General features: G+C 48.1%; 1 protein-coding gene across 2 annotated transcripts in view; it reads left to right on the top strand.

Annotated features, from left to right (window-relative positions):
* SPON1 (spondin 1) overlaps positions 1–20,946 on the top strand; it is a 2,596,838-nt gene that overhangs the window by 1,047,594 nt on the left and 1,528,298 nt on the right. For both annotated transcript variants that reach the window (XM_075326637.1, XM_075326638.1), the window contains exon 4: positions 16,088–16,161. In XM_075326637.1, the coding sequence (XP_075182752.1) occupies positions 16,088–16,161 (74 nt within the window). The remainder of the gene's footprint in view (positions 1–16,087; positions 16,162–20,946) is intronic.

Below are 20,946 nucleotides of genomic sequence, written 5' to 3'. Positions count from 1 at the left end.
ACTTACTCCAATCCAGCAGCACCCCGCTTTTGGCGTGCACCCACCGAGAATGGAATAACGCCAGATTTAGGAAGCTGGCTGTGGTCTGCAAAGTCTGTAGCCAGGTGACTGGATTGTCCCAACCTGGGTTTCTTACTTAAGTAGTCTCTGGTATGATGATATAATCCTGGCAGCCGGAGTCGAAATCCCTAGACTGTGGAATGGTCTCCAATCGGAATCGGAGTCCCTAGATTGAAGCCATGTAGCCAAGTGATCCTCTAGTCGGAGCCAAAGTCCCTAGACCGAGTCCACAAGGCATCCTGGTTCTGATCCCCTAGCCAGCTCCTAAGAGCTTAGACTGGATCATGTGACATCCATCAACAACTGGTGACTTAAAGAAGTCCCTTTTTATAGCCATAGCCTTCCTTTCGGATATACTGTGCCCTTATCGGATTGGTTGTACAAGATTGCTTCTCTTATTGGATGAATTTCAAGCTATATTCAAATATCCAGAGACAAGGGTGAGACAGGTAAATTACATCACATCTAGCAAATCACTTAGTAATACAATGGGAAGTTCGCATAATTGAGTTATCTGGGTGTCTGGCCTTCAGTGGTTAAAACAATTACATGAGTCAAAAAAAACTTCAATACTAAACTCCCAAGAGTCTTGTAGAACAATGAGGGATTATTCCCCTACTATAAACAAACTGTCTTCATGTCTGGCTGAATGTTAAGAAAGTTAACCCATGCGACGTACTCAGAAACCATGTCGTCACATTCCTCCCCCTTCTTAATATTAGCCAGACAGGATGGGCTTCTGATCACCCTTCTCCTCTTGACGGCATTGTCCTTTTTAATGGTGAGGTCAGCAACAGAGGCTCGCATCTATACACCTCCCCCTGATTACCTCCCCCAGGTTGAGCAGCCATATTGCAGACAAGCACTAAGGTGGGGTCCATGAGGTGGGCTTGCATAAATTTCTTACTATCAATCTTCCCCAGTCAATAGCCACAGTCTGATTAGGCTTACTCACGGTTTTTGGCTCAGAAGTGGATGATGGAGACTGGGAATGTGAATTATCCTTGGAAAAGATGTTAGAAAGATCCACATCAGGGTCCTGCTTGGTTTTTAAGTGGGTGATGGCTGCTACAAACTGGCTGGATAGTCCTTGTCCTAGGTCATACTCCAAAATAACTGGTGTGAGCAGGTAATCCACAAGCTCCACTTTCACTTCCCTCTGGGTGGTATCCGAAACAACAGGTTTGGTGGGGCCATCCATGAACCCCACTCCAATTTCTTCCTGGTTAGTCCCCGAAATAACAGGTATGGGGAGGCTGTCCATAAGCTCCATATGGACCTCTTCCTGGTCAAACCCAAAATAACAGGTGTGGGGATGCTGTTCATAAGCTCCACATCAGCCTTGCTCTGGTCAGTCTCCACAATGACAGGTATGGGGAGGCTGTTCACAAGTCCCACATCGATCGCTTCCTGGTTGGTCCCCAAAATATTAGGTGTGGGGAGGCTGTTCACAAGTCCCACATCGATCGCTTCCTGGTTAGTCCCCAAAATACCAGGTGTGGGGAGGCTGTCCACAAGTTTCACATCAACCTCTCCCTGGTCATTTCCCAAAATAACTAATGTGGGGACGGTGTCCATAAGCTCCACCTCGACCTCTCCCTGGTCGGCACTTAGGTCCAACTGCAGACATGCCAGAGGGATGTCCGAGTGCTGGCCCTCAGCCAGGGAGATGGATAATTGGGAATCTGGCAAATGGTCTTCTGGGGAAACAATAACTGGGCTTACCCGGGTAATGGAGGAAACAGTTTCTCGTAGTCCCTGGCTCTGCATGTCACAGACCTTGTCTGGCTGAGCTGGCAGATGGGCTCCAAGCATGGGGCCTCGGCTTTGGACAATCTTTATCGATATGTCTATGGCGCCCACATGTATAACAGCGCCGTAGATTGGGCAAGTCACAGGCCCTGTTTGTAGACCTTTGTTTCTGTGCAGCTTCTGCTGGGTAGCAGGACCATCCTTCTCGAGCGGCTGGTGTTAGCAGTACGGCAGCTGGAACCCCATAAACATATTCCAGAACACAAGCCCTCTCTTTTCTTGAGGATTTAGGCCCCAATGCAGCCAACAACGCTTTGGCTTGGGCCATTTTGGACCAAGTTGATTCCCGATTGTCACTAGATCCATGATGTGGCACATAGTTTAAATCCTCTGGGTCAATATAGGCAGGATCCTCATCGTCCTCTGCATCATTCTGGGCATCCCAACGAACTAATTTCCGGATCAAGTCCGACTGAATGTCAGCGTTCCTGTAGTCATTCTTTCGCATCTGGCACAGATCCTGTAGTATCCATTTAATTCTGCGGTCGTAACTCCTCTGTGGTCCTTGTCCCATGGCTGAGCTGGTGGGGTTGGACATGGCAGCGTCCGAAACCTGAATGCCTCCCCTATGGCCTGCTAGGTATGCTTATGTGCCTCCCTGGTTGTTGAGCCCTGGACAGTGTCCACGAACACCAGTCCTCTGCAGCTCCCCTGGATAAACCAGGCTGAGTAGTGTCCCACTGCTGCCACCAATTGTGGAGACCTGGGGGTCAGTGGGTGCTCTCGTCCGCTGGCCCAGCCACCTTTAGAAAGACAGCATGGCCCAGGGCTCATCGCAACTGAACACCCGACCTCCTTAACCGTGATCGGAACACTACTCAGACAACACAGGATGAGGGAATCACAATATTAAGACTTTATTGGATTCCCAAATAATTAACGGCACATAGCACATAATCAGCAAAACACATAAATGTAACAGGCAACAGTTTCTCACCCTTCCGCTGGCTCACCAGGGATTTAGAATGTCCATGCCTCAGAGCTTCCAGGGCTACTTACTCCAATCCAGCAGCACCCCGCTTTAGGTGGGCACCCACCGAGAATGGAATAACGCCAGATTTAGGAAGCTGGCTGAGGTCTGCAAAGTCTGTAGCCAGGTGACTGGATTGTCCCAACCTGGGTTTCTTCCTTAAGTAGTCTCTGGTATGATGATATAATCCTGGCAGCCGGAGTCGAAATCCCTAGACTGTGGAATGGTCTCCAATTGGAATCAGAGTCCCTAGATTGAAGCCATGTAGCCAAGTGATCCTCTAGTCGGAGCCAAAGTCCATAGACCGAGTCCACAAGGCATCCTGCTTCTGATCCCCTAGCCAGCTCCTAAGAGCTTAGACTGGATCATGCGACAACTATCAACAACTGGTGACTTAAAGAAGCCCCTTTACACAGCCATAGCCTTCCCTTCGGATATTCTGTGCCCTTATCGGATTGGTTGCACAAGATTGCTTTTCTTATTGGATGAATTTCAAGCTATATTCAAATATCCAGAGACAAGGGTGAAACAGGTAAATTACATCACATCTAGCAATTCACTTACTAATACAATGGGAAGTTCGCATAATTAAGTTATCTGGGTGTCTGGCCTTCAGTGGCCAAAACAATTACATGAGTCAAAAAAACTTCAATACTAAACTCCCAAGAGTCTTATAGAACAATGAGGGATTCTACCCCATCTATAAACAAACTGTCTTCATGTCTGGCTGAATGTTAAGTAAGTTAACCCATGCGACGCACTCAGAGACCATGTCGTCACAGGTACCACTAGAGGTGCCACATCCATCACCCGCACACTGCCAATTTCTCCACCCCACATATTCACCTGCTGCCGCTGCAGGAGGGCCCGGATCTCTCATTGCAGAGCTCTCTGCCGGCCCACTCCTGCTGTGGCAGACAGTTGCTGCAATAAATGCAGCACCTCACCCATGCAATTCTCAATCACGTTTGTCCCTAGGACCATCTTTGAATTACGGTCACTGGAATCATTTTGTACCACAATCAGTCCTTGATGCTTCAGCTCCACATGTCCCACCTTCAGGATGACCTCCATAAACCCTATCTGGGTCATGGGGAGCCCATTGGCCGCAATGATAGTCAGGCTGGCATCAGGTGGGGTGAGCTCACTGTCAGACCAATAACGTTTGTACAGTACATAAGGCATAGTGGTTACCTGCGAGCCAGTGTCCAGGAGGGCGGATATCGGGATACCGTCCACAGCAAGAGAGATGATGGGGCGACCTCCAACATAGCGATCATGCCAATCAGCTGGGCCTTTGGGATCTATTCCTGAGCATTGGCCCTTGGCCTCAGGGGTTGCTTGTTTAAAGGACACCGGCGGGAGTAATGACCAGTCTTGTTGCACTTGTGGGTTGTCCATACCGGCTGTTGTTCCTCCTCCGCTGCATCCAGGGGACGTCTTCTGGACTGTCGGCGAGCTGGATCTTCTCTTCTGGCTTGTCCTTCAGTGGTATCTGTAAGGCGACGAGGATCCTGGAGACGTCAACACTCAGACGCTGAATTTGCGACTATAAGTCCTCCGAAGTCCCGGCTACTGCTGCGGGTGCCGGCAGGGCCAACAAGGGGGCTGCTACTGAGACGTGCGCAGTGTCAGCCGGCCAAGATGGCGGGTCGGGGGCACCAGCTTCAGATGTCTGTAGCGCTTTAATGGCCTGGTCCTTTAGAACCGAAAAGTTCAAGTCTGAATATTCTAGGGACCACAGCCGCAGCTGCTTGCGATCTTCAGCGGACCCCAGTCCTTGTAGGAACTGTTCCACCAGCATTTTGTTACTCTCAGCCTTGTTAATGGGGTCCCTCTGCTTCAACGTACGGAGGGCAGTCTGCAGCCTCAAGGCGTAGTCCCGAATGCTGTCTTGAGGATGCTGCCGACAGTTGTAAAAATGCATCCGCAATTCCGTCTTGGTGCGGGTTTCAAAAGCAACCTGCAGTTTATCAAAAATGGCTGATACCGAGGCCCGGTTGGCATCGGCTCAAGTCTCCACCTTCTGCTCAGCGGCTCCGGTCAACTGCCCGAGTACCACAGCTGCACGCTGCTTGCCGGTCATGGCATACATATCAAGAACGGTACATATTTTCTTCTTGAATACCTGCAGGGCATCGGGTTTCCCATCATACTAATGTAACCAGGCAGCACCGGGCACGTAGGGCAGGGTGATCGGTATGACCTGGGTTATCGCCGTGGCCGCAGCTTCCCCCGCTCCTGCGACCGGAACGGGAGCCGCCACATCTCTATCATCTGCCACATCTACGGGCGCGGTCGCTCCAGTGGCAGGTGCTACTCCGCCATCCAGATTAGGTGCGGACATCTTCCCGCCTCTCCCCCTTGGTCTTTTGCAAGCACGCCTTGTACGGCTAGTTAGTTTCGTTTTATGACCTCAGGGTTTACCTTCCGGCCATGTTCCCAGGGGGCGGGGCTTCAGCTTCGCGCCCTTTCTCAGGAGAGAAGACGCTGGGTTGCAGTTTTTTGTGCCTAAAAATGACAGCAAAAATGGCGACTTCTGAAAATTTCTCAACGGATCACCGCTGACTGTCCACTTCAAGGCACACTTCCACCAGGTAGGTGGATGGGTTTGAATCCTGTTTGTGACGCCAGATTTTGGGGTGTGCCGCCCCCATGCCAGCAGCCGGCGCTGCTCGGATCCGGGGCCTACGGTACGGCTCGAGGGGCTCCCCGTACCCGGGGGTCGTGCGGACCCTCCGAATAAAAGGGGGACGTATTTGTACGGGATTGATTGTAATAATAATATTAATAGTAATAATCTTTATTTATATAGCGCCAACATATTCCGCAGCGCTTTACAATTCAGGAGGATCATATACAAGCAAGTAACAGTTATGGAAAATACAATATTTAGAGGAAAAAAAAGACAACCCTGCTCGTGAGAGCTTACAATCTACAATGAGATGGGGGGGCAAGGTACAAGTGCTTATTTACAATGACAATCCAGCCATCTCAAGGAAATGGGGGATAGATAATGGTTTCCTGGACCAGTTGCCCAGAACCTTGAGATGCATTTGGGTGCCATGGAGTTTGACGTGGAGTTATGTTGTGAGAAGTTGTAGAGGGACTATGTGAATTTAGTTTGGCTAGGGAGTGTGATAGGCCGCCCTAAAATGATGCGTTTTTAGGGTGGTTCTGAAGCTGAGTAATTTGTGATTTGTCCTAACTTCTTGGGGTAGAGCGTTCCAGAGGGTTGGTGCAGCTCGGGAGAAGTCTTGGATCCAGTAGTGGTTGGATCGAATTAGTGTGGATTTTAGTCGAAAGTCATATGCAGAGCGTAGAAAACGGGTGGGGTGATAGACAGAGAGGAGGGTGTAGGGGGGGGGGGGGTGCCACACTGTGGAGAGCTTTGTGGGTGAGAACAAGCAATTTGAATTGGATCCTATAATATATGGGCAGCCAGTGCAATGACTGGCACAGAGCAGAAGCATCTGAGTATCGGTTAGCCAGATAGGTGACCCTGGCTGCTGCATTAAGGATGAACTGTAGAGGAGAGAGTCTAGTTAGGGGGAGACCAATTAATAGAGAGTTACAGTAGTCAAGGCGAGAGTGGATCAGGGCCACAGTGAGGGTTTTTGTCGTTTCCATTGTGAGAAAGGGGCGGATTCTAGAGATGTTCTTGAGGTGCAGGCTGCAGGAGCGGGCAAGAGATTGTATGTGGGAGGTGAAGGAGAGATCAGTGTCAAGTATAACATCCAGACAGCGGACCTGCATTGTAGAATGTCTGTGACGCCACCCACGGTGTGTGGTGAAGTGGGACACCACCGCTGCTGTTGTGGGATGCTCGGGGGAGATGTAATATAACAGAGAGCATGAGAGAGGGGTGTTTGATACTGCGCCAAAAGATCACTGGAACAGATGTTTAGATTAATGTATCTTTATTTCATCCAGGTCTACGCGTTTCAGGAGCCACTGCCCCCTTCCTCAGGACCGTCAGGAAAGACAAACATCAAAACTCTCTCTCGGGGGAGATGTAATGGCAGCTGGATGTTAACCCCTCCGTGGGTAGGGATGGTTGCCCCGGGGCCCATTGTCTCTATGCAGGTTGTGATGACGGCAGGGCCTTGCACGACCAGGTGAACCAGGGGTTAGTTGGTTACTCACAATTGAATGAATCACACGAGTCTTTTGGTAAACCAAGGTGCTGGTGGCCGGCCACCACGGCCGGTTGTACTCTGGTCCTCTCACCCGGGCTGATGGTCTCTGTCCTTTCCTCTGCACCGCTTTGTTTTGGAACTCAGGAGTCCGCTCCCGGCTTTCTGTGTGCCTAAGGAGCCGTGCTCACTGACGCTGACCCGTGGGATCTATGGGCCCTGGCGGTTGCCCTATCCCTCTCTGTGGGTGGTTGTCTGCTTTTGGGACTTTGGTTGGGACAGGACCTGTAATCCCGCCTTCAATCAGTTAATTAGCTAGGCCGCTGGTTTTGGTCCTGGCTTCAGGGTCTGAGTACCCCCTCTGTGCACGGTTTCCGGTCGGGTCTTCGGTGTCGGTACCGGTGGGCTCCAATCCTTCTCCGGTCCTCCTTGGATGTGCCTAGCCTAGCCGTCTTCCCGTCTCCTGCTGACGGAGACCACTGTCTTCCACCTAGCCAAGGTACCAGGGCTCCGACCCTGGCACTGTTCAACTTGAACTTCCTCTGCTGGAGCTACACGTAGCCCCAGCCCACACTCCTCTCCTCTTGAACTCCAAAACTGAATTAAAGCTTAACTGCTTGTTTTCCCACCCCGGACTGTTTAGACCCCTAGGTGGGCGTTCCCTAACCGCCTGGTCCCGCCTACTGGTGTGTGTTACGGGGGGCTGTCTGATAATAAAATCCAAAGGAATATCAGACAGTCAGGGTCCACCGTGCAAAGACTCTGCTGCAGACTATGGCAGAGGATAAGGGGTATATAAGTGGGCCACTGTAAATAGTAATAGCATAAGTGCAGAGTGCAATACCTCTGTTAAACTCACAGAGGAATATAATTAGGAAATAAAGCAATTCCTCCCTTGCTTGGAGGGTGTGTGGTATGGTCTCTGGTAATGGTCACAGAGACAAAAGCAGTGAGTGTGAAATGGCACTTACCTAGGTCCGTTCCTCTAGCGGTGACAGGAGACGGACAGCAGCGTAAGCCGCACAAAGCTCCTACCTGCGTTCGCTCCACTAGTGTGCGAGGACACGAACCACTAGATATGGCACCTGCCTAGGTCCGCTCCACTAGTGGTGCAAAAGAGATGGACAGCAGCATAAGCCGCACAAAGCTCCTACCTATGTTCGCTCCCCTAATGTGTGAGGATACGAACAACTGCCAGACGCAGTATAAGGAACGTTACCCTAGCGGCAACGTCCACCTACGAGTAGAATCACAAGACCCAGCCGGACCATGTGTCTCAGGCACCTGCCTATGTCCACTCCACTAAGATGTAAGGATACGGACCGCAGCCGAAGCTGTAAGGTATAAGAACGCTACCCTGCCAGTAGCGCTCACCTAGTATAGACAGAGAGATGCCTAGAGGGACGTGCACAGAGCGTCTACTCTCATGCATGAACCAAGAGGACTGAGCACTGGGCGGCGTGCGTCAGGGTCTTATATAGACTCTGTGCCTCATCCAAGATGGAGGACACCAGAGCCAATCCGCTGCTAGAACGACAGCAATGACGTCACGCTGGCCTATCACTGAGCAAAGCGTCACAAGCACATGACCAGCGACAAATCAGCATAGAAGGTGTCAGAGACATGTGACCACGTGTCACAAGCACATGACCAGTGGCCAATCAGCTTAGAAGGTGTCAGAGACATGTGACCTCATGTCAGCCATGATGTCACCTGCTCATGTGCAATGGCTCCAAGATAGGACTTAGTCTCCAGCGCTTGCACATGTGCAGTAGCAAGAAATCCGAACATAGTCTCCAGTGCTCGCACATGTGCAGTAGCAAGAAATCCGAACATAGTCTCCAGTGCCACAGCAACCATAACAGTATCTCCCCCTCAAGGGCCCCCCTCCCGGCGACGCAGGTAATCGGCAACTAAGTCGGGAGCATGGACAGCCTCCTCAGGCTCCCAAGAGCAATGTTCCGGGCCGTAGCCCTCCCAATCTATCAAGAAGAACCTGCGCCCTCTAACCATCTTAGAGCCAACTATGGCTCGTACCTCATAGCTAGAGTGAGAGGAATCAGAGGCAGAGTGCACTTCACGAGCGTGAGGTAAAATAGCCGGCTTTAGCAGTGAGACATGGAATTTGTCATGGATCCTAAGATGGACGGGTAACTTCAGTTGGTAGACTACAGGATTTACCTGTCGAAGAACCTCATAAGGACCCAGGAAGCGAGGAGCAAATTTGACAGAGCTCACTCTAAGTTTCACGTGTTTTGCAGAGAGCCACACAAAGTCCCCCGTGGAAAAGACAGGAGCCGGGTGACGAAACCGATCGGACACCGTCTTCATACGGTCCTTAGCTGCTTGGATCGACTCTTGAGTCCGATCCCAAACCTCTCTGGCATTAGTTGCCCAGTCGGCCACAAGAGGAGGAGGTACAGCAGTGGGAAACGGTACCGGTACCCTAGGGTGTTGCCCATTATTGAGTACGAACGGTGTCTACCCAGTGGCCTCAGCCAGCGAATTGTTAAGGGCAAATTCTGCCCAGGGTAGGAGGGAGGACCAGTTATCGTGGTTCTCAGCAACAAAGTGTCGAAGGTATATAATCATGGATTGATTGGTACGCTCAACCAAACCATTGGTTTCCGGATGGTATGCTGAAGAGAGATTCAACTCAATTTGCAGAAGGCTACAAAGATCTCGCCAGAAACGGGAAGCAAATTACGGGCCTCTATCACAAATGATACGATCTGGCATCCCGTGAAGCCTAAAGACATGCTTGAGGAATAGTTTGGCTAGTACCCTGGAAGATGGGATTCTCGATAACGTTGCGAGATGAACCATCTGGGAGAAATGGTCCGTAATGACCCACACAAATCTAAGTCCCTGTGAACACGGAAGATCACCCACAAAGTCCATGCCTACCACCTCCCATGGTCTATCTGGCACTGGTAAAGGACGCAAGAGCCTAGCCGGTCTCTGCCATAACGGACGGTTGCGAGCACACGAGTAGCAGGAACCGACATATCTCTTGACGTGGCTGGCTAAGTGTGGCCACCAATAACACCTCTCGAGTAACTCTCGTGTCCGTCTAATACCAAAATACCCACCTACCTTTGAGGTGTGGGCCCACGACAGTATATCATTCTGTCGATCCGGCGGAACAAAGGTCTTGCCCGGTGGGATTTGGTCTAACGTCACAGGGGAGAGCGTATGAAAAACCCTGGAGGGAAGGATAAGACGAGGTTCGTCAATCTCTTCCTGGGTAGAAACCATAGAGCGAGACAGGGCGTCTGCCTTGTTATTCTTACTCCCAGACAGATAGTTGATGGAGAAGTGAAAGCGGGAGAAAAACAAGGACCAGCGGGCTTGGCGAGGATTCAGACGCTGAGCGGTATGTAAGTACGTCAGATTCTTATGGTCTGTATAGACTAGGAAAGGATGTTTCGCTCCTTCTAGCAAGTGACGCCACTCCTCCAAGGCTAATCTCAGGGCGAGCAGTTCCCTATCCCCAATGGTATAGTTTCTCTCTGCTGGTGAAAAGGTTTTAGCAAAGAAGAAACACGGCCTTTTTCTACCTACACCGTTCTTTTGATACAAGACCGCACCAGCACCCACTGAAGAGGCATCAACCTCCAAGAGGAAGGGCTTATTCTCATCAGGTCTTTGAAGAACGGGAGCAGTTGAAAAGTGTCTTTTTACTGCCTCAAAAGCCTGGGATGTCTCAGTAGACCAGACTTTTGGATTATCACCTTTCTTAGTCAAGGCCACCAAAGGGGCCACCAAAGTGGAGAAATGGGGTATGAACTGCCGGTAATAATTTATGAATCCTAAGAAGCGTTGCACCGCCTTCAAGGAATGAGGTTCGGACCATTCCAGGACAGCAGAGAGCTTCGCAGGATCCATAGCCAGACCCTCTTATGAGATAATGTAACCCAAAAAAGGCAAGGATGACTGCTCGAATACACACTTTTCGAGTTTAGTAAACAATGAGTGCTCCCTTAAACGGGAAAGGACACGAACGACATCCTGACGATGAGTCTCCAGATCAGGAGAAAAAATCAGGATGTCGTCCAGATACACCACGACGGAGGATAACAGTAAATCCCTGAACACATCGTTTACAAAGTCCTGAAATACTGCGGGTGCATTACATAAACCAAATGGCATGACGAGGTATTCATAGTGACCGTCTCGGGTGTTAAAAGCGGTCTTCCATTCGTCACCCTTTCGAATTCGTACCAAGTTATACGCACCCCGCAGATCCAACTTCGTAAAAACTTGAGCTCCTCTTAGTCTGTCAAAGAGCTCCGAAATTAAAGGTAATGGGTATTTGTTCTTTATTGTGATTGCGTTGAGACCCCTGTAATCTATGCAGGTACGCAAATCACCCTCTTTCTTCCGAACAAAGAAAAACCCAGCTCCCGCGGGAGAGACAGACTTACGAATGAACCCCTTCTCTAAACTCTCTCTTATATAGGTCGACATGGCCTCCGACTCAGGTATCGACAGGGGGTAAACCCTGCCTTTAGGTGGAACCGAACCTGGGATAAGGTCTATGGCACAGTCATACGGCCTATGGGGTGGAAGAACCTCAGCACCCTGTTTGGAGAACACGTCAGCGAAAGCCAAATAGGGTGTAGGTATGGGAGAGAGATCAGTTGATGCAACCGCAACGACCTTAGGTGGTAAGGGAAGACATCGGGACTGACATTTCGAACCCCAACTAATAATGCTGTCAGACTCCCAGTCAATGTGAGGAGCATGAGTCCGAAGCCATGGAAGACCCAGAAGGACGTCGTCTATACCCTCAGGCAAAACAAGAAAAGAAATCTCCTCTATGTGACCCTGAGACAGGGAAAGGAGCAAGGGAACTGTCCTCAATGTAATGGAGTCAGACAACATAGTTCCATTAACAACACGGACAGGAATAGGCGCCTCTAACATGATAGAGGGAATATTGTGTCTCTTTACAAATCCTGAGGACACAAAAGTCCCATCTGCTCCAGAATCCACAAAAGCCATAATAGGCCATGTATTCTCAGAGAATGAGAGCTGACCTGGGATACTACACTTAGAGGGTGCAGAAGACGTCTCTAGTAACCCCCCTCTAATGGTTACTAGGCCTGGGAGTTTCCCTGATGGCTAGGACACTTGTTGGCATAGTGCCCAGCCTGACGACATACGTAACATATAGGAGGACCAGACCTGCGTAGTCTGGAGGACGTATGACCTAACTCCATAGGAGTGGGAGATGTCTCAGATGCTGAGGAAGATGGTAGTGGACCCTCAACAACTGGAATAGCCCGATGCTTAGGGCGTGAGGAAGAGACCTCGAGTCTACGTTCCTTATGGCGTACGTCGATCCTTGTTGCTACAGTGATTAAGCTCTCCAGAGAAGCAGGGACCTCACGAGTAGCAAGGGCATCCTTGACATAGCCTGCCAACCCTCTCCAGAAGATAGGAATCAACACCTTTTCTGGCTAATCTAGTTCTGCCACCAGAGTTCTAAAAGCAATGGCATAAGAACTAGTGGACAACGAACCCTGAGATAGATCTAACAGTCTCAGGGCCGCATCATGGGTAACCTGCGGACCCATGAATACCGCTTTAAGAGCTTCAAGAAAGTCTTGATGTCTCAGAGTAACCACATCAGAGCGCTCCCATAGGGGAGTCGCCCATTCTAAGGCTTTGTCCTGAAGTAAGGATATGATAATGCGTACTCTTGTCCTCACCGTAGAGAAGCGAGAAGAGTTGACCTCTAGGTGTATCTGACACTGACTAATGAAACCATGACATGATCTGGCATCGCCAGAATACCTGTTTGGCAGAGCAAGTCGAGGACCATGTGCAGATGTCACCATGGTCTGAGGTTTATCCTCAATAGTCTTGAGCCACGACTCAAGTACTTGTATGTAACGGTGTAACTGCTGATATTCTGCCATAACTGCCAGACCCTTGGCTCAGTCCTAATGTTACAGGGGGCTGTCTGATAATAAAATCCAAAGGAATATCAGACAGTCAGGGTTCACCGTGCAAAGACTCTGCTGCAGACTATGGCAGAGGATAAGGGGTATATAAGTGTGCCACTGTAAATAGTAATAGCACAAATGCAGAGTGCAATACCTCTGTTAAACTCACAGAGGAATATAATTAGGAAATAAAGCAATTCCTCCCTTGCTTGGAGGGTGTGTGGTATGGTCTCTGTTAATGGTCACAGAGACAAAAGCAGTGAGTGTGAAATGGCACCTACCTAGGTCCGTTCCTCTAGCGGTGCCAGGAGACGGACAGCAGCGTAAGCCGCACAAAGCTCCTACCTGCGTTCGCTCCACTAGTGTGCAAGGACACGAACCACTAGATATGGCACCTGCCTAGGTCCGCTCCACTAGTGGTGCAAAAGAGACGGACAGCAGCATAAGCCGCACAAAGCTCCTACCTATGTTCGCTCCCCTAGTGTGCGAGGATACAAACAACTGCCAGACGCAGTATAAGGAACGTTACCCTAGCGGCAACGTCCACCTACGAGTAGAATCACAAGACCCAGCCGGACCATGTGCCTCAGGCACCTGCCTATGTCCGCTCCACTAAGATGTAAGGATACGAACCGCAGCCGAAGCTGTAAGGTATAAGAACGCTACCCTGCCGGTAGCGCTCACCTAGCATAGACAGAGAGATGCCTAGATGGACGTGCACAGAGCGTCTACTCTCATGCATGAACCAAGAGGACTGAGCGCCGGGCGGCATGCGTCAGGGTCTTATATAGACTCTGTGCCTCATCCAAGATGGAGGACACCAGAGCCAATCCGCTGCTAGAATGACAGCAATGACGTCATGCTGGCCTATGTCTGAGCAAAGCGTCACAAGCACATGACCAGCGACCAATCGGCATAGAAGGTGTCAGAGACATGTGACCACGTGTCACAAGCACATGACCAGCGGCCAATCAGCTTAGAGGTATCAGAGACATGTGACCTCGTGTCAGCGATGATGTCACCCGCACATGTGCAATGGCTCCAAGATAGGACTTAGTCCCCAGCGCTTGCACATGTGCAGTAGCAATCAATCCGAACATAGTCTCCAGTGCTCGCACATGTGCAGTAGCAAGAAATTCGAATATAGTCTCCAGTGCCACAGCAACCGTAACAGTGTGCCTGTCTTGCCCTGAGGGGGGTGACTAGGATTTCAGGTCGGCTGTATGTCACCTAGGTGAGGGAAGGTGTTATGCGGGGGTCTATGTGTGACTACCTGGTTTTGGAAGGGCGTCACACATACAATAAAGGCTATACCACAGGGAGAGTTCACATGCATTAGTAGGAATTGTTCAGATGAAATGTATTTTCTAGAAGAGAGTGATTTAACCGCTTCATATTTTTTAGATAGAGGTTACAATAAATGTGATACACATTTATGATGAAAGACACATACACATCCAGCATTAAACCAGATTTTGAAAAATAAAGTCACGTGTAGCAAGAAAGGGTACTGTTAGCAATATGCTTTTTCCAATCCTATATACAGTGCCCTCTACCAATAAAATGTGGATGAACACTTGGTTTTTATAAATGTTATGGTTACAAATGTAATGTTTGTAAATATGCGAAAATAACTAATGATATTACTCAATATAGGAAGATTCATTCCTTTATCAATTGTGACATGAATTATGTAGTTTACTGTATAGAATGTAAAATCTGCAATATGAATATATTGGTTGTACTATACGTAAATTGTAGACACGTTTAGCAGAACATCTTTCTAATATTGCTAATAAAAATGTTTTTTTATTCAGGTGTAACAAAACACTTTTTGGAAAAACATAACGGTGATGTTGAAAGTTTGGCCTTTTATGGCTTAGAAAAGGTTAATTGTCCAACAAGTGGGGGGGGATTAGCGGAAAAAACTTTTATTTAGAGAGGCCTTTTGGACAGTTAATTTTAATACCAAGCACACTAAAGGTATGAATTTCAGGAATGACACACTTTTTATTTATTGATGTTTTTTGTATTTAAAAACATTTTGATACATTTTTCAATATTGTACCTATGCTGTTTACTTTATTCAGCTTTTTTTGTGGACTGTGTATAATTCTATGTAAGGCTATGTGAGCACGCTGCGGATTTACCGTGGATTTTACCGCGGATTTGTTGCAGAAAATGTGTCTAACATTTCTGCAGTCAATCCCCAGCAAAACCTATGGGTATAAAAAAATGCTGTGCGCATACTGCGTTTTTTTTATACCTGCGGATATACCCGTGGAATTTCCAGTGCGGAATTAACGTGCATGTCACTTATTTTCTGCAGGTACTTGCGATTATTGCCATAAATAATGGTAAAAACCCGCATGGACCAACCTGCGAAAAAACCGCGGCACATCTGCGGCAAATCAGCTGCAAAACCGCACCAAATCGCGGCAAAACCGCATGCATATTTTGTTGCGGTTTTGGTGTGTTTTTTACCGCAAGTGCGGGATTCTTTCAGAGGGTTTGGTTTTTCCTTAGGAAAAAGTCTTTTTCTAATGTGCGCCGCACATAGCCTTAAGATGTTTGAGCAATGTGTTACCAATATACCTTGATTAAGGTGCAGTCTCTCCACGATTGTTCATGTGTATTTTTAATGTTTTCCCATGTTACTATTCAACACTCAATGATCAAGGGCTCCAAGCCTGAAACGTGTTTGAGTTGTTCTAACCAGACATGGATTTTAAATAATTTGCAATAAATTGGATGTTATTTTTACTGGAGATCTCCATTTCTTTGCTATAATTAAACATGCTAAACTATGTATTTAGCTTTTTCGAATAAATGCCTACATACTGTATGTGATTTTATTACACTTTTTATGACTTAATAAAAAAAATTGGAAAAGCCAATATAGCCCTTTCATTTGACAGCTATTGAACATTCCCAATGTTATGTAATTTGTAAAAAGATTTTGATTAACTATCTTGCACTCCATAAAGTTTTCACTTTACCTACTCAGTTTAATTATTGTTATTAGAACCCAGTAACAAATATGGAAAACTAAATAGCAGTTTTTAATCTAAACTGGAATAAATATTACACCTTATATTGAATTTTTCCATTTTCGCATTCAATGATTCTATTTTATTTTTCTGTTTTACCTGTAGAGCAAGCATTGTACAGAAGAAAATTATTTACTTCCAGGATGAAGGATCACTTACAAAAAGAATGTGCGAGCAAGGTGAGAATTCTGCCTGCTTATATTGTGCAAGCAGTTTATATGAAATTATTAGTTAAATTACCATTTTCTGGCACTAATGATGAGTGAGCACTAAAATACTTGAGTGTTCATTTTTTTAAATCGACAAGGCCGGGCGCTCGGATCGGCTCGATTTGAGTAACGAGTATAATGGACATCAATGGGGAACTCAAGTATTTTTCCAGAATTCCCTAACAGGTGGGCTGGAGGGAGCAGGAAATTCGCTGATATGGTGTAAGTATGGGTAAGTACCAAGGGAACTGTGAAAGGGAAGGGAAACCCTGTGTCTAGGGAAGGGGGAGATGGTGACCCTTGACCATGCCTACAACTGGGCCCTGACTTCCCTCACCATCCTAGATAGGTTTAACACCTTTGCGCCGAGCCAGACACCTGAAGTAAGCCCTAGGTGGGGAGCTGATGAGATGAGCACTTAAGCTGGGTTTACACACTGCAACATCTCAAACGACATCGCTGTAACGTCACCGGTTTTGTGACGCAATAGCGATGTCGTTTGTGATGTTGCAGTGTGTGAAACACATCAGCGACCTGGCCGCTGCTGTGAAGTTGCTGATCGCTAAAAATCGTTCAGGACCATTCCTAGGTCCTTTGTTTCCCGCTGTGCAGCATGCATCGCTAGAAAGTTTCAGTGTGTGAAAGACTTTGCAGCGACTTTGTTAGCAACTTCCCTTTCAAAAAGCTACTTATCAACGTCCTCAAAAACCAGCTAGGTCGCTCTGCAGGTCCGGATCGCTGTTGCGTTGTTGGCCAGGTTTGCCTGTTTTACAGCTCACCAGCGACTCAACAGAGACTTAGGGAGGTCGCTGTTACGTCACAAAACCGGTGACGTTACAGCGATGTCCTTTGCGATGTTGCAGTGTGTAAACCCAGCTTAAGTCAACCCCACTAAGCACTAAAGAAAACAAAGAGATAACAAACAGGGGGAAAGTGAATTAACAACTTATCTCCAGATGACTCAGGGAGAGGAACTGCAACAAAAACAAAATTTCTCCAGATGTATACAAGCCAACTGCTTGCACTGAAGACTTGTTAAGGGTATAAGAGCTATCACAAGCACAAAGTAATAAGAAGTGAAGTTATATAAAGATACTAAAAGAAGTGCTGATGAAAAGCAGCTGAAAGGGTGAGGAACTCTGCAGGGTCGTAAAGAGAAAGGGAGGAAAATAAATCAGGAATAATAGAAGGCCAGGGTGCAGTTTGCACAGCCAAACTCTGTGGCCTGCTATAGCCTTTACACTACAGGACTGGCTGTCACCTGTGACACACTTGTGACAGTACCCCGCTTTCTACGAGTGGTCTTCGGACACTCAGGACCAGGATTATCCGGATGGGCAGCATGAAGTGAACAAACCAACTTTGTGGCATTCACATCCGATGCTGGGACCCACATCCTCTCCTTCAATCTGTAACCCCTGCAGTGCACCAAGTTTTGAAGGGTTCGACGTAGAAAACGAGAATCCACAATCTTAGCCATTTGAAACTCTAAATTGCAGTAAACCATGTGTGGGTTCGGTAGCAAGGCAGACTGCTACAAGGGTGCCATATAATTCTTGAGCAGAAACCTGTGGAACACATTGTGGATTCTAAGAGCCTGCGAGAACTCCAGATGAAGTGCTACTGGGTTAATGACAGGGATTAGAATATAGGGACTAATAAACCTAGGTCCAAGCTTCCAGGAAGTAACCTTCAGATTGATATTCCTGGTAGACAAGCATACATAGTCATTCACACTTAGGTCTGGATGGACCTGACAAGCATTGTTTGTCAGCCATACATTTGTATCTGTCTCTCATCAGCTTAAAATTACTCTGAACCCCTTGCCATACAGAAGAGAGCGATGAGGAAAAACTTTTTTCCTTAGGAACTCCTGAAGCTTCTCTATCACTAAAGGTACCAAATTGCGGATGAAAACAGTATGCACCAAAGAAAGGTAAATTGCCCGAAGACTCCTGATGACGATTGTTTATAGCAAATTCAGCCATTGGTAAGTAATATGCCAAATCCTCCTGTTTCTCGGAGACAAAACACCTGAGGTAAGTTTCCACATTTTAATTTGTGCACTCTGTCTCACCATTCAACTGAGGGTAGAAGGCAGAAAAAAAAGACAACTGCACCCCCAGTTGAGCACAAAACGCTTTCCCGAACTTGGAAAATACTGGGTTCCCTAATCTGAGACCACATTGTAATGAACACTATGAAGCTTCACAATCTCATTGATGAACAGCTGAGCTTAGAGTCTTGGCATTCAGAAGTGCCAGTAATGTGATGAAATGTACAATCTTACTGAACCTATTCACAATCACTAAGGGGTACTTCTCACATAGCGAGATGACTAGCGAGATCGCTGCTGAGTCACAGGTTTTGTTATGTACCAGTGACTATATCAGTGATCTCACTGTGTGTGACACTAAGCAGTGACCTGGCCCCTGCTGTGAAATCGATAATCGTAACACAATGTTCTGGTTAATTTTTTGGTCGTTGGTCTCCCACTGTGCAACACGCATTGGCGGGTTTGACTGCGTGAGATCAACGAGCACTGACTCTGTGTAAGCAGCGTACGCTGGTAACCAGGGTAAATATCAGGTAACTAAGCAAAGCGCTCTGCTTAGTAACCTGATGTGTATCCTAACTACGTATACAGGGAGCCAGCGCTGCAACCTGTAAGCGGTGTACGCTGGTAACCAGGGTAAATATCAGGTAACCAAGCAAAGCGCTTTGCTTAGTAACCCGATGTGTATCCTAACTACGTATGCAGGGAGCCAGCGCTGCAGCCTGTAAGCGGTGTACGCTGGTAACCAATAACAGGTAACTAAGCAAAGCGCTTTGCTTAGTAACCCGATGTGTATCCTAATTACGTATACAGGGAGCCAGCGCTGCAGCCTGTAATCGGTGTATGCTGGTAACCAGGGTAAATATCGGGTAACTAAGCAAATAGCTTTGCCTAGTAACCCGATATGTACCCTAGCTATGTATACAGGGAGCCAGCGTTGCAGCCTGTAAGCGGTGTACGCTGGTAACCAGGGTGACTATCGGGTAACCAAGCAAAGAGCTTTGCTTATTAACCTGATGTGTACCCTAGCTATGTATACAGGGAGCCAGCGCTGCAGCCTGTAAGCGGTGTACGCTGGTAACAAGGGTAAATATCGGGTAACTAAGCAAAGCATTTTGCTTAGTAACCAGATGTGTACCCTAGCTACGTATACAGGGAGCCAGCGTTGCAGCCTGTAAGCGGTGTACGCTGGTAACCAGGGTGACTATCGGGTAACCAAGCAAAGAGCTTTGCTTATTAACCTGATGTGTACCCTAGCTATGTATACAGGGAGCCAGCGCTGCAGCCTGTAAGTGGTGTATGCTGGTAACCAGGGTAAATATCGGGTAACCAAGCAAAGCGCTTTGCTTCATTACCGGATATTTACCCTGGTAACCAAGCCCAGCATCGTTACACGAGTTGCTGGTAGCTGATGGCTGGTTGCTGGTGAGATCAGCCTGATTGACAGCTCACCAGCGACCATGTAGTGGCGCACCAATGATCCCTGCCAGGTCGGATCGCTGGTGGGATCGTTGGTGCGTCGCTACGTGTGACCCCCCCCAGCTGAAGATTACAGTTTTACCTGCAGACAAAGTTAGGTCAGTAATGGAATCCATTGATAAATGAATCCAAGGTCTGCTGGGGATAGCCCAATGGCAGGATAGGAACAAAAGGCCTGGTATGCGGAACCTCGGAACATGCATAAATACTGCAAGCAAACATATAGTCAACCCCATCCTGATGCCACCTTGGTCACCAAAATGAAGAGAAAGAAGGTCTGAGGTTGCTTTACTACCTGAATGACCAATAACGTCAGTATTGTGGTGTTCTCCAATAATTGTATAATGAAAATTAGGAGGCACAAACAACCTCCCTGGAGGGCAAGAGACTCAGGCGTCCCCCTGAGCCTCCAACACCTCCCCATCCAGGTCTGGGCAAAAGGCTGAGGTGACCACCCCTTCTGAAAAATAGAGACAGGGTTCACATGATCACTACCACCAGGAAAGCTCTGGGACATAGCATCTGCCTAGAAGACCCCAGTCATGTACCACACGGATCATCTCTGAATCCATTCCAAACCATGAAAGTGACAACAGGTACCCCAAAAATTGTACCTCTTGGTCAGCGAAAACACACTTCTCCACTTTGGGATACAGTTTATCCAAATTACAAAAGATTGTAATTCCCCCTTAAGGGGCACTTTGCACACTACGACATCGCAAGCCGATGCTGCGATGCCGAGCGCGATAGTCCCCGCCCCCATCGCAACTGCGATATCCTTGTGATAACTGCCGTAGCGAACATTATCGCTACGGCAGCTTCACATGGACTCACCTGTCCTGCGACCATCGCTCTGGCCGGCGACCCGCCTCCTTAATAAGGGGGCGGGTCGTATGGCGTCACTGCGACGTCACACGGCAGGCGGCCAATAGGAGCGGAGGGGCGGAGATGAGCGGGATGTAAACATCCCGCCCACCTCTTTCCTTCCTACGGAAGCCACAGTGACGCCGGTAGGAGATGTTCCTCGCTCCTGTGGCTTCACACACAGTGATGTGTGCTGCCGCAGGAACGAGGAACAACATCGGACTGTCGCGTCAGCGTAATCATGGATTACGCCGACGCTGCACCGATGATACGATTACGACGCTTTTGCGCTCGTTAATCATATCATCGAGCCTTTACACACTACGATGTCGCATGCGATGCCGGAAGTATGTCAT

This window comes from Anomaloglossus baeobatrachus, chromosome 10 (assembly GCF_048569485.1).
Source record: "Anomaloglossus baeobatrachus isolate aAnoBae1 chromosome 10, aAnoBae1.hap1, whole genome shotgun sequence".
NCBI classification, from domain to species: domain Eukaryota; kingdom Metazoa; phylum Chordata; class Amphibia; order Anura; family Aromobatidae; genus Anomaloglossus; species Anomaloglossus baeobatrachus.
This window is presented reverse-complemented; position numbering and strand designations above follow the sequence as displayed.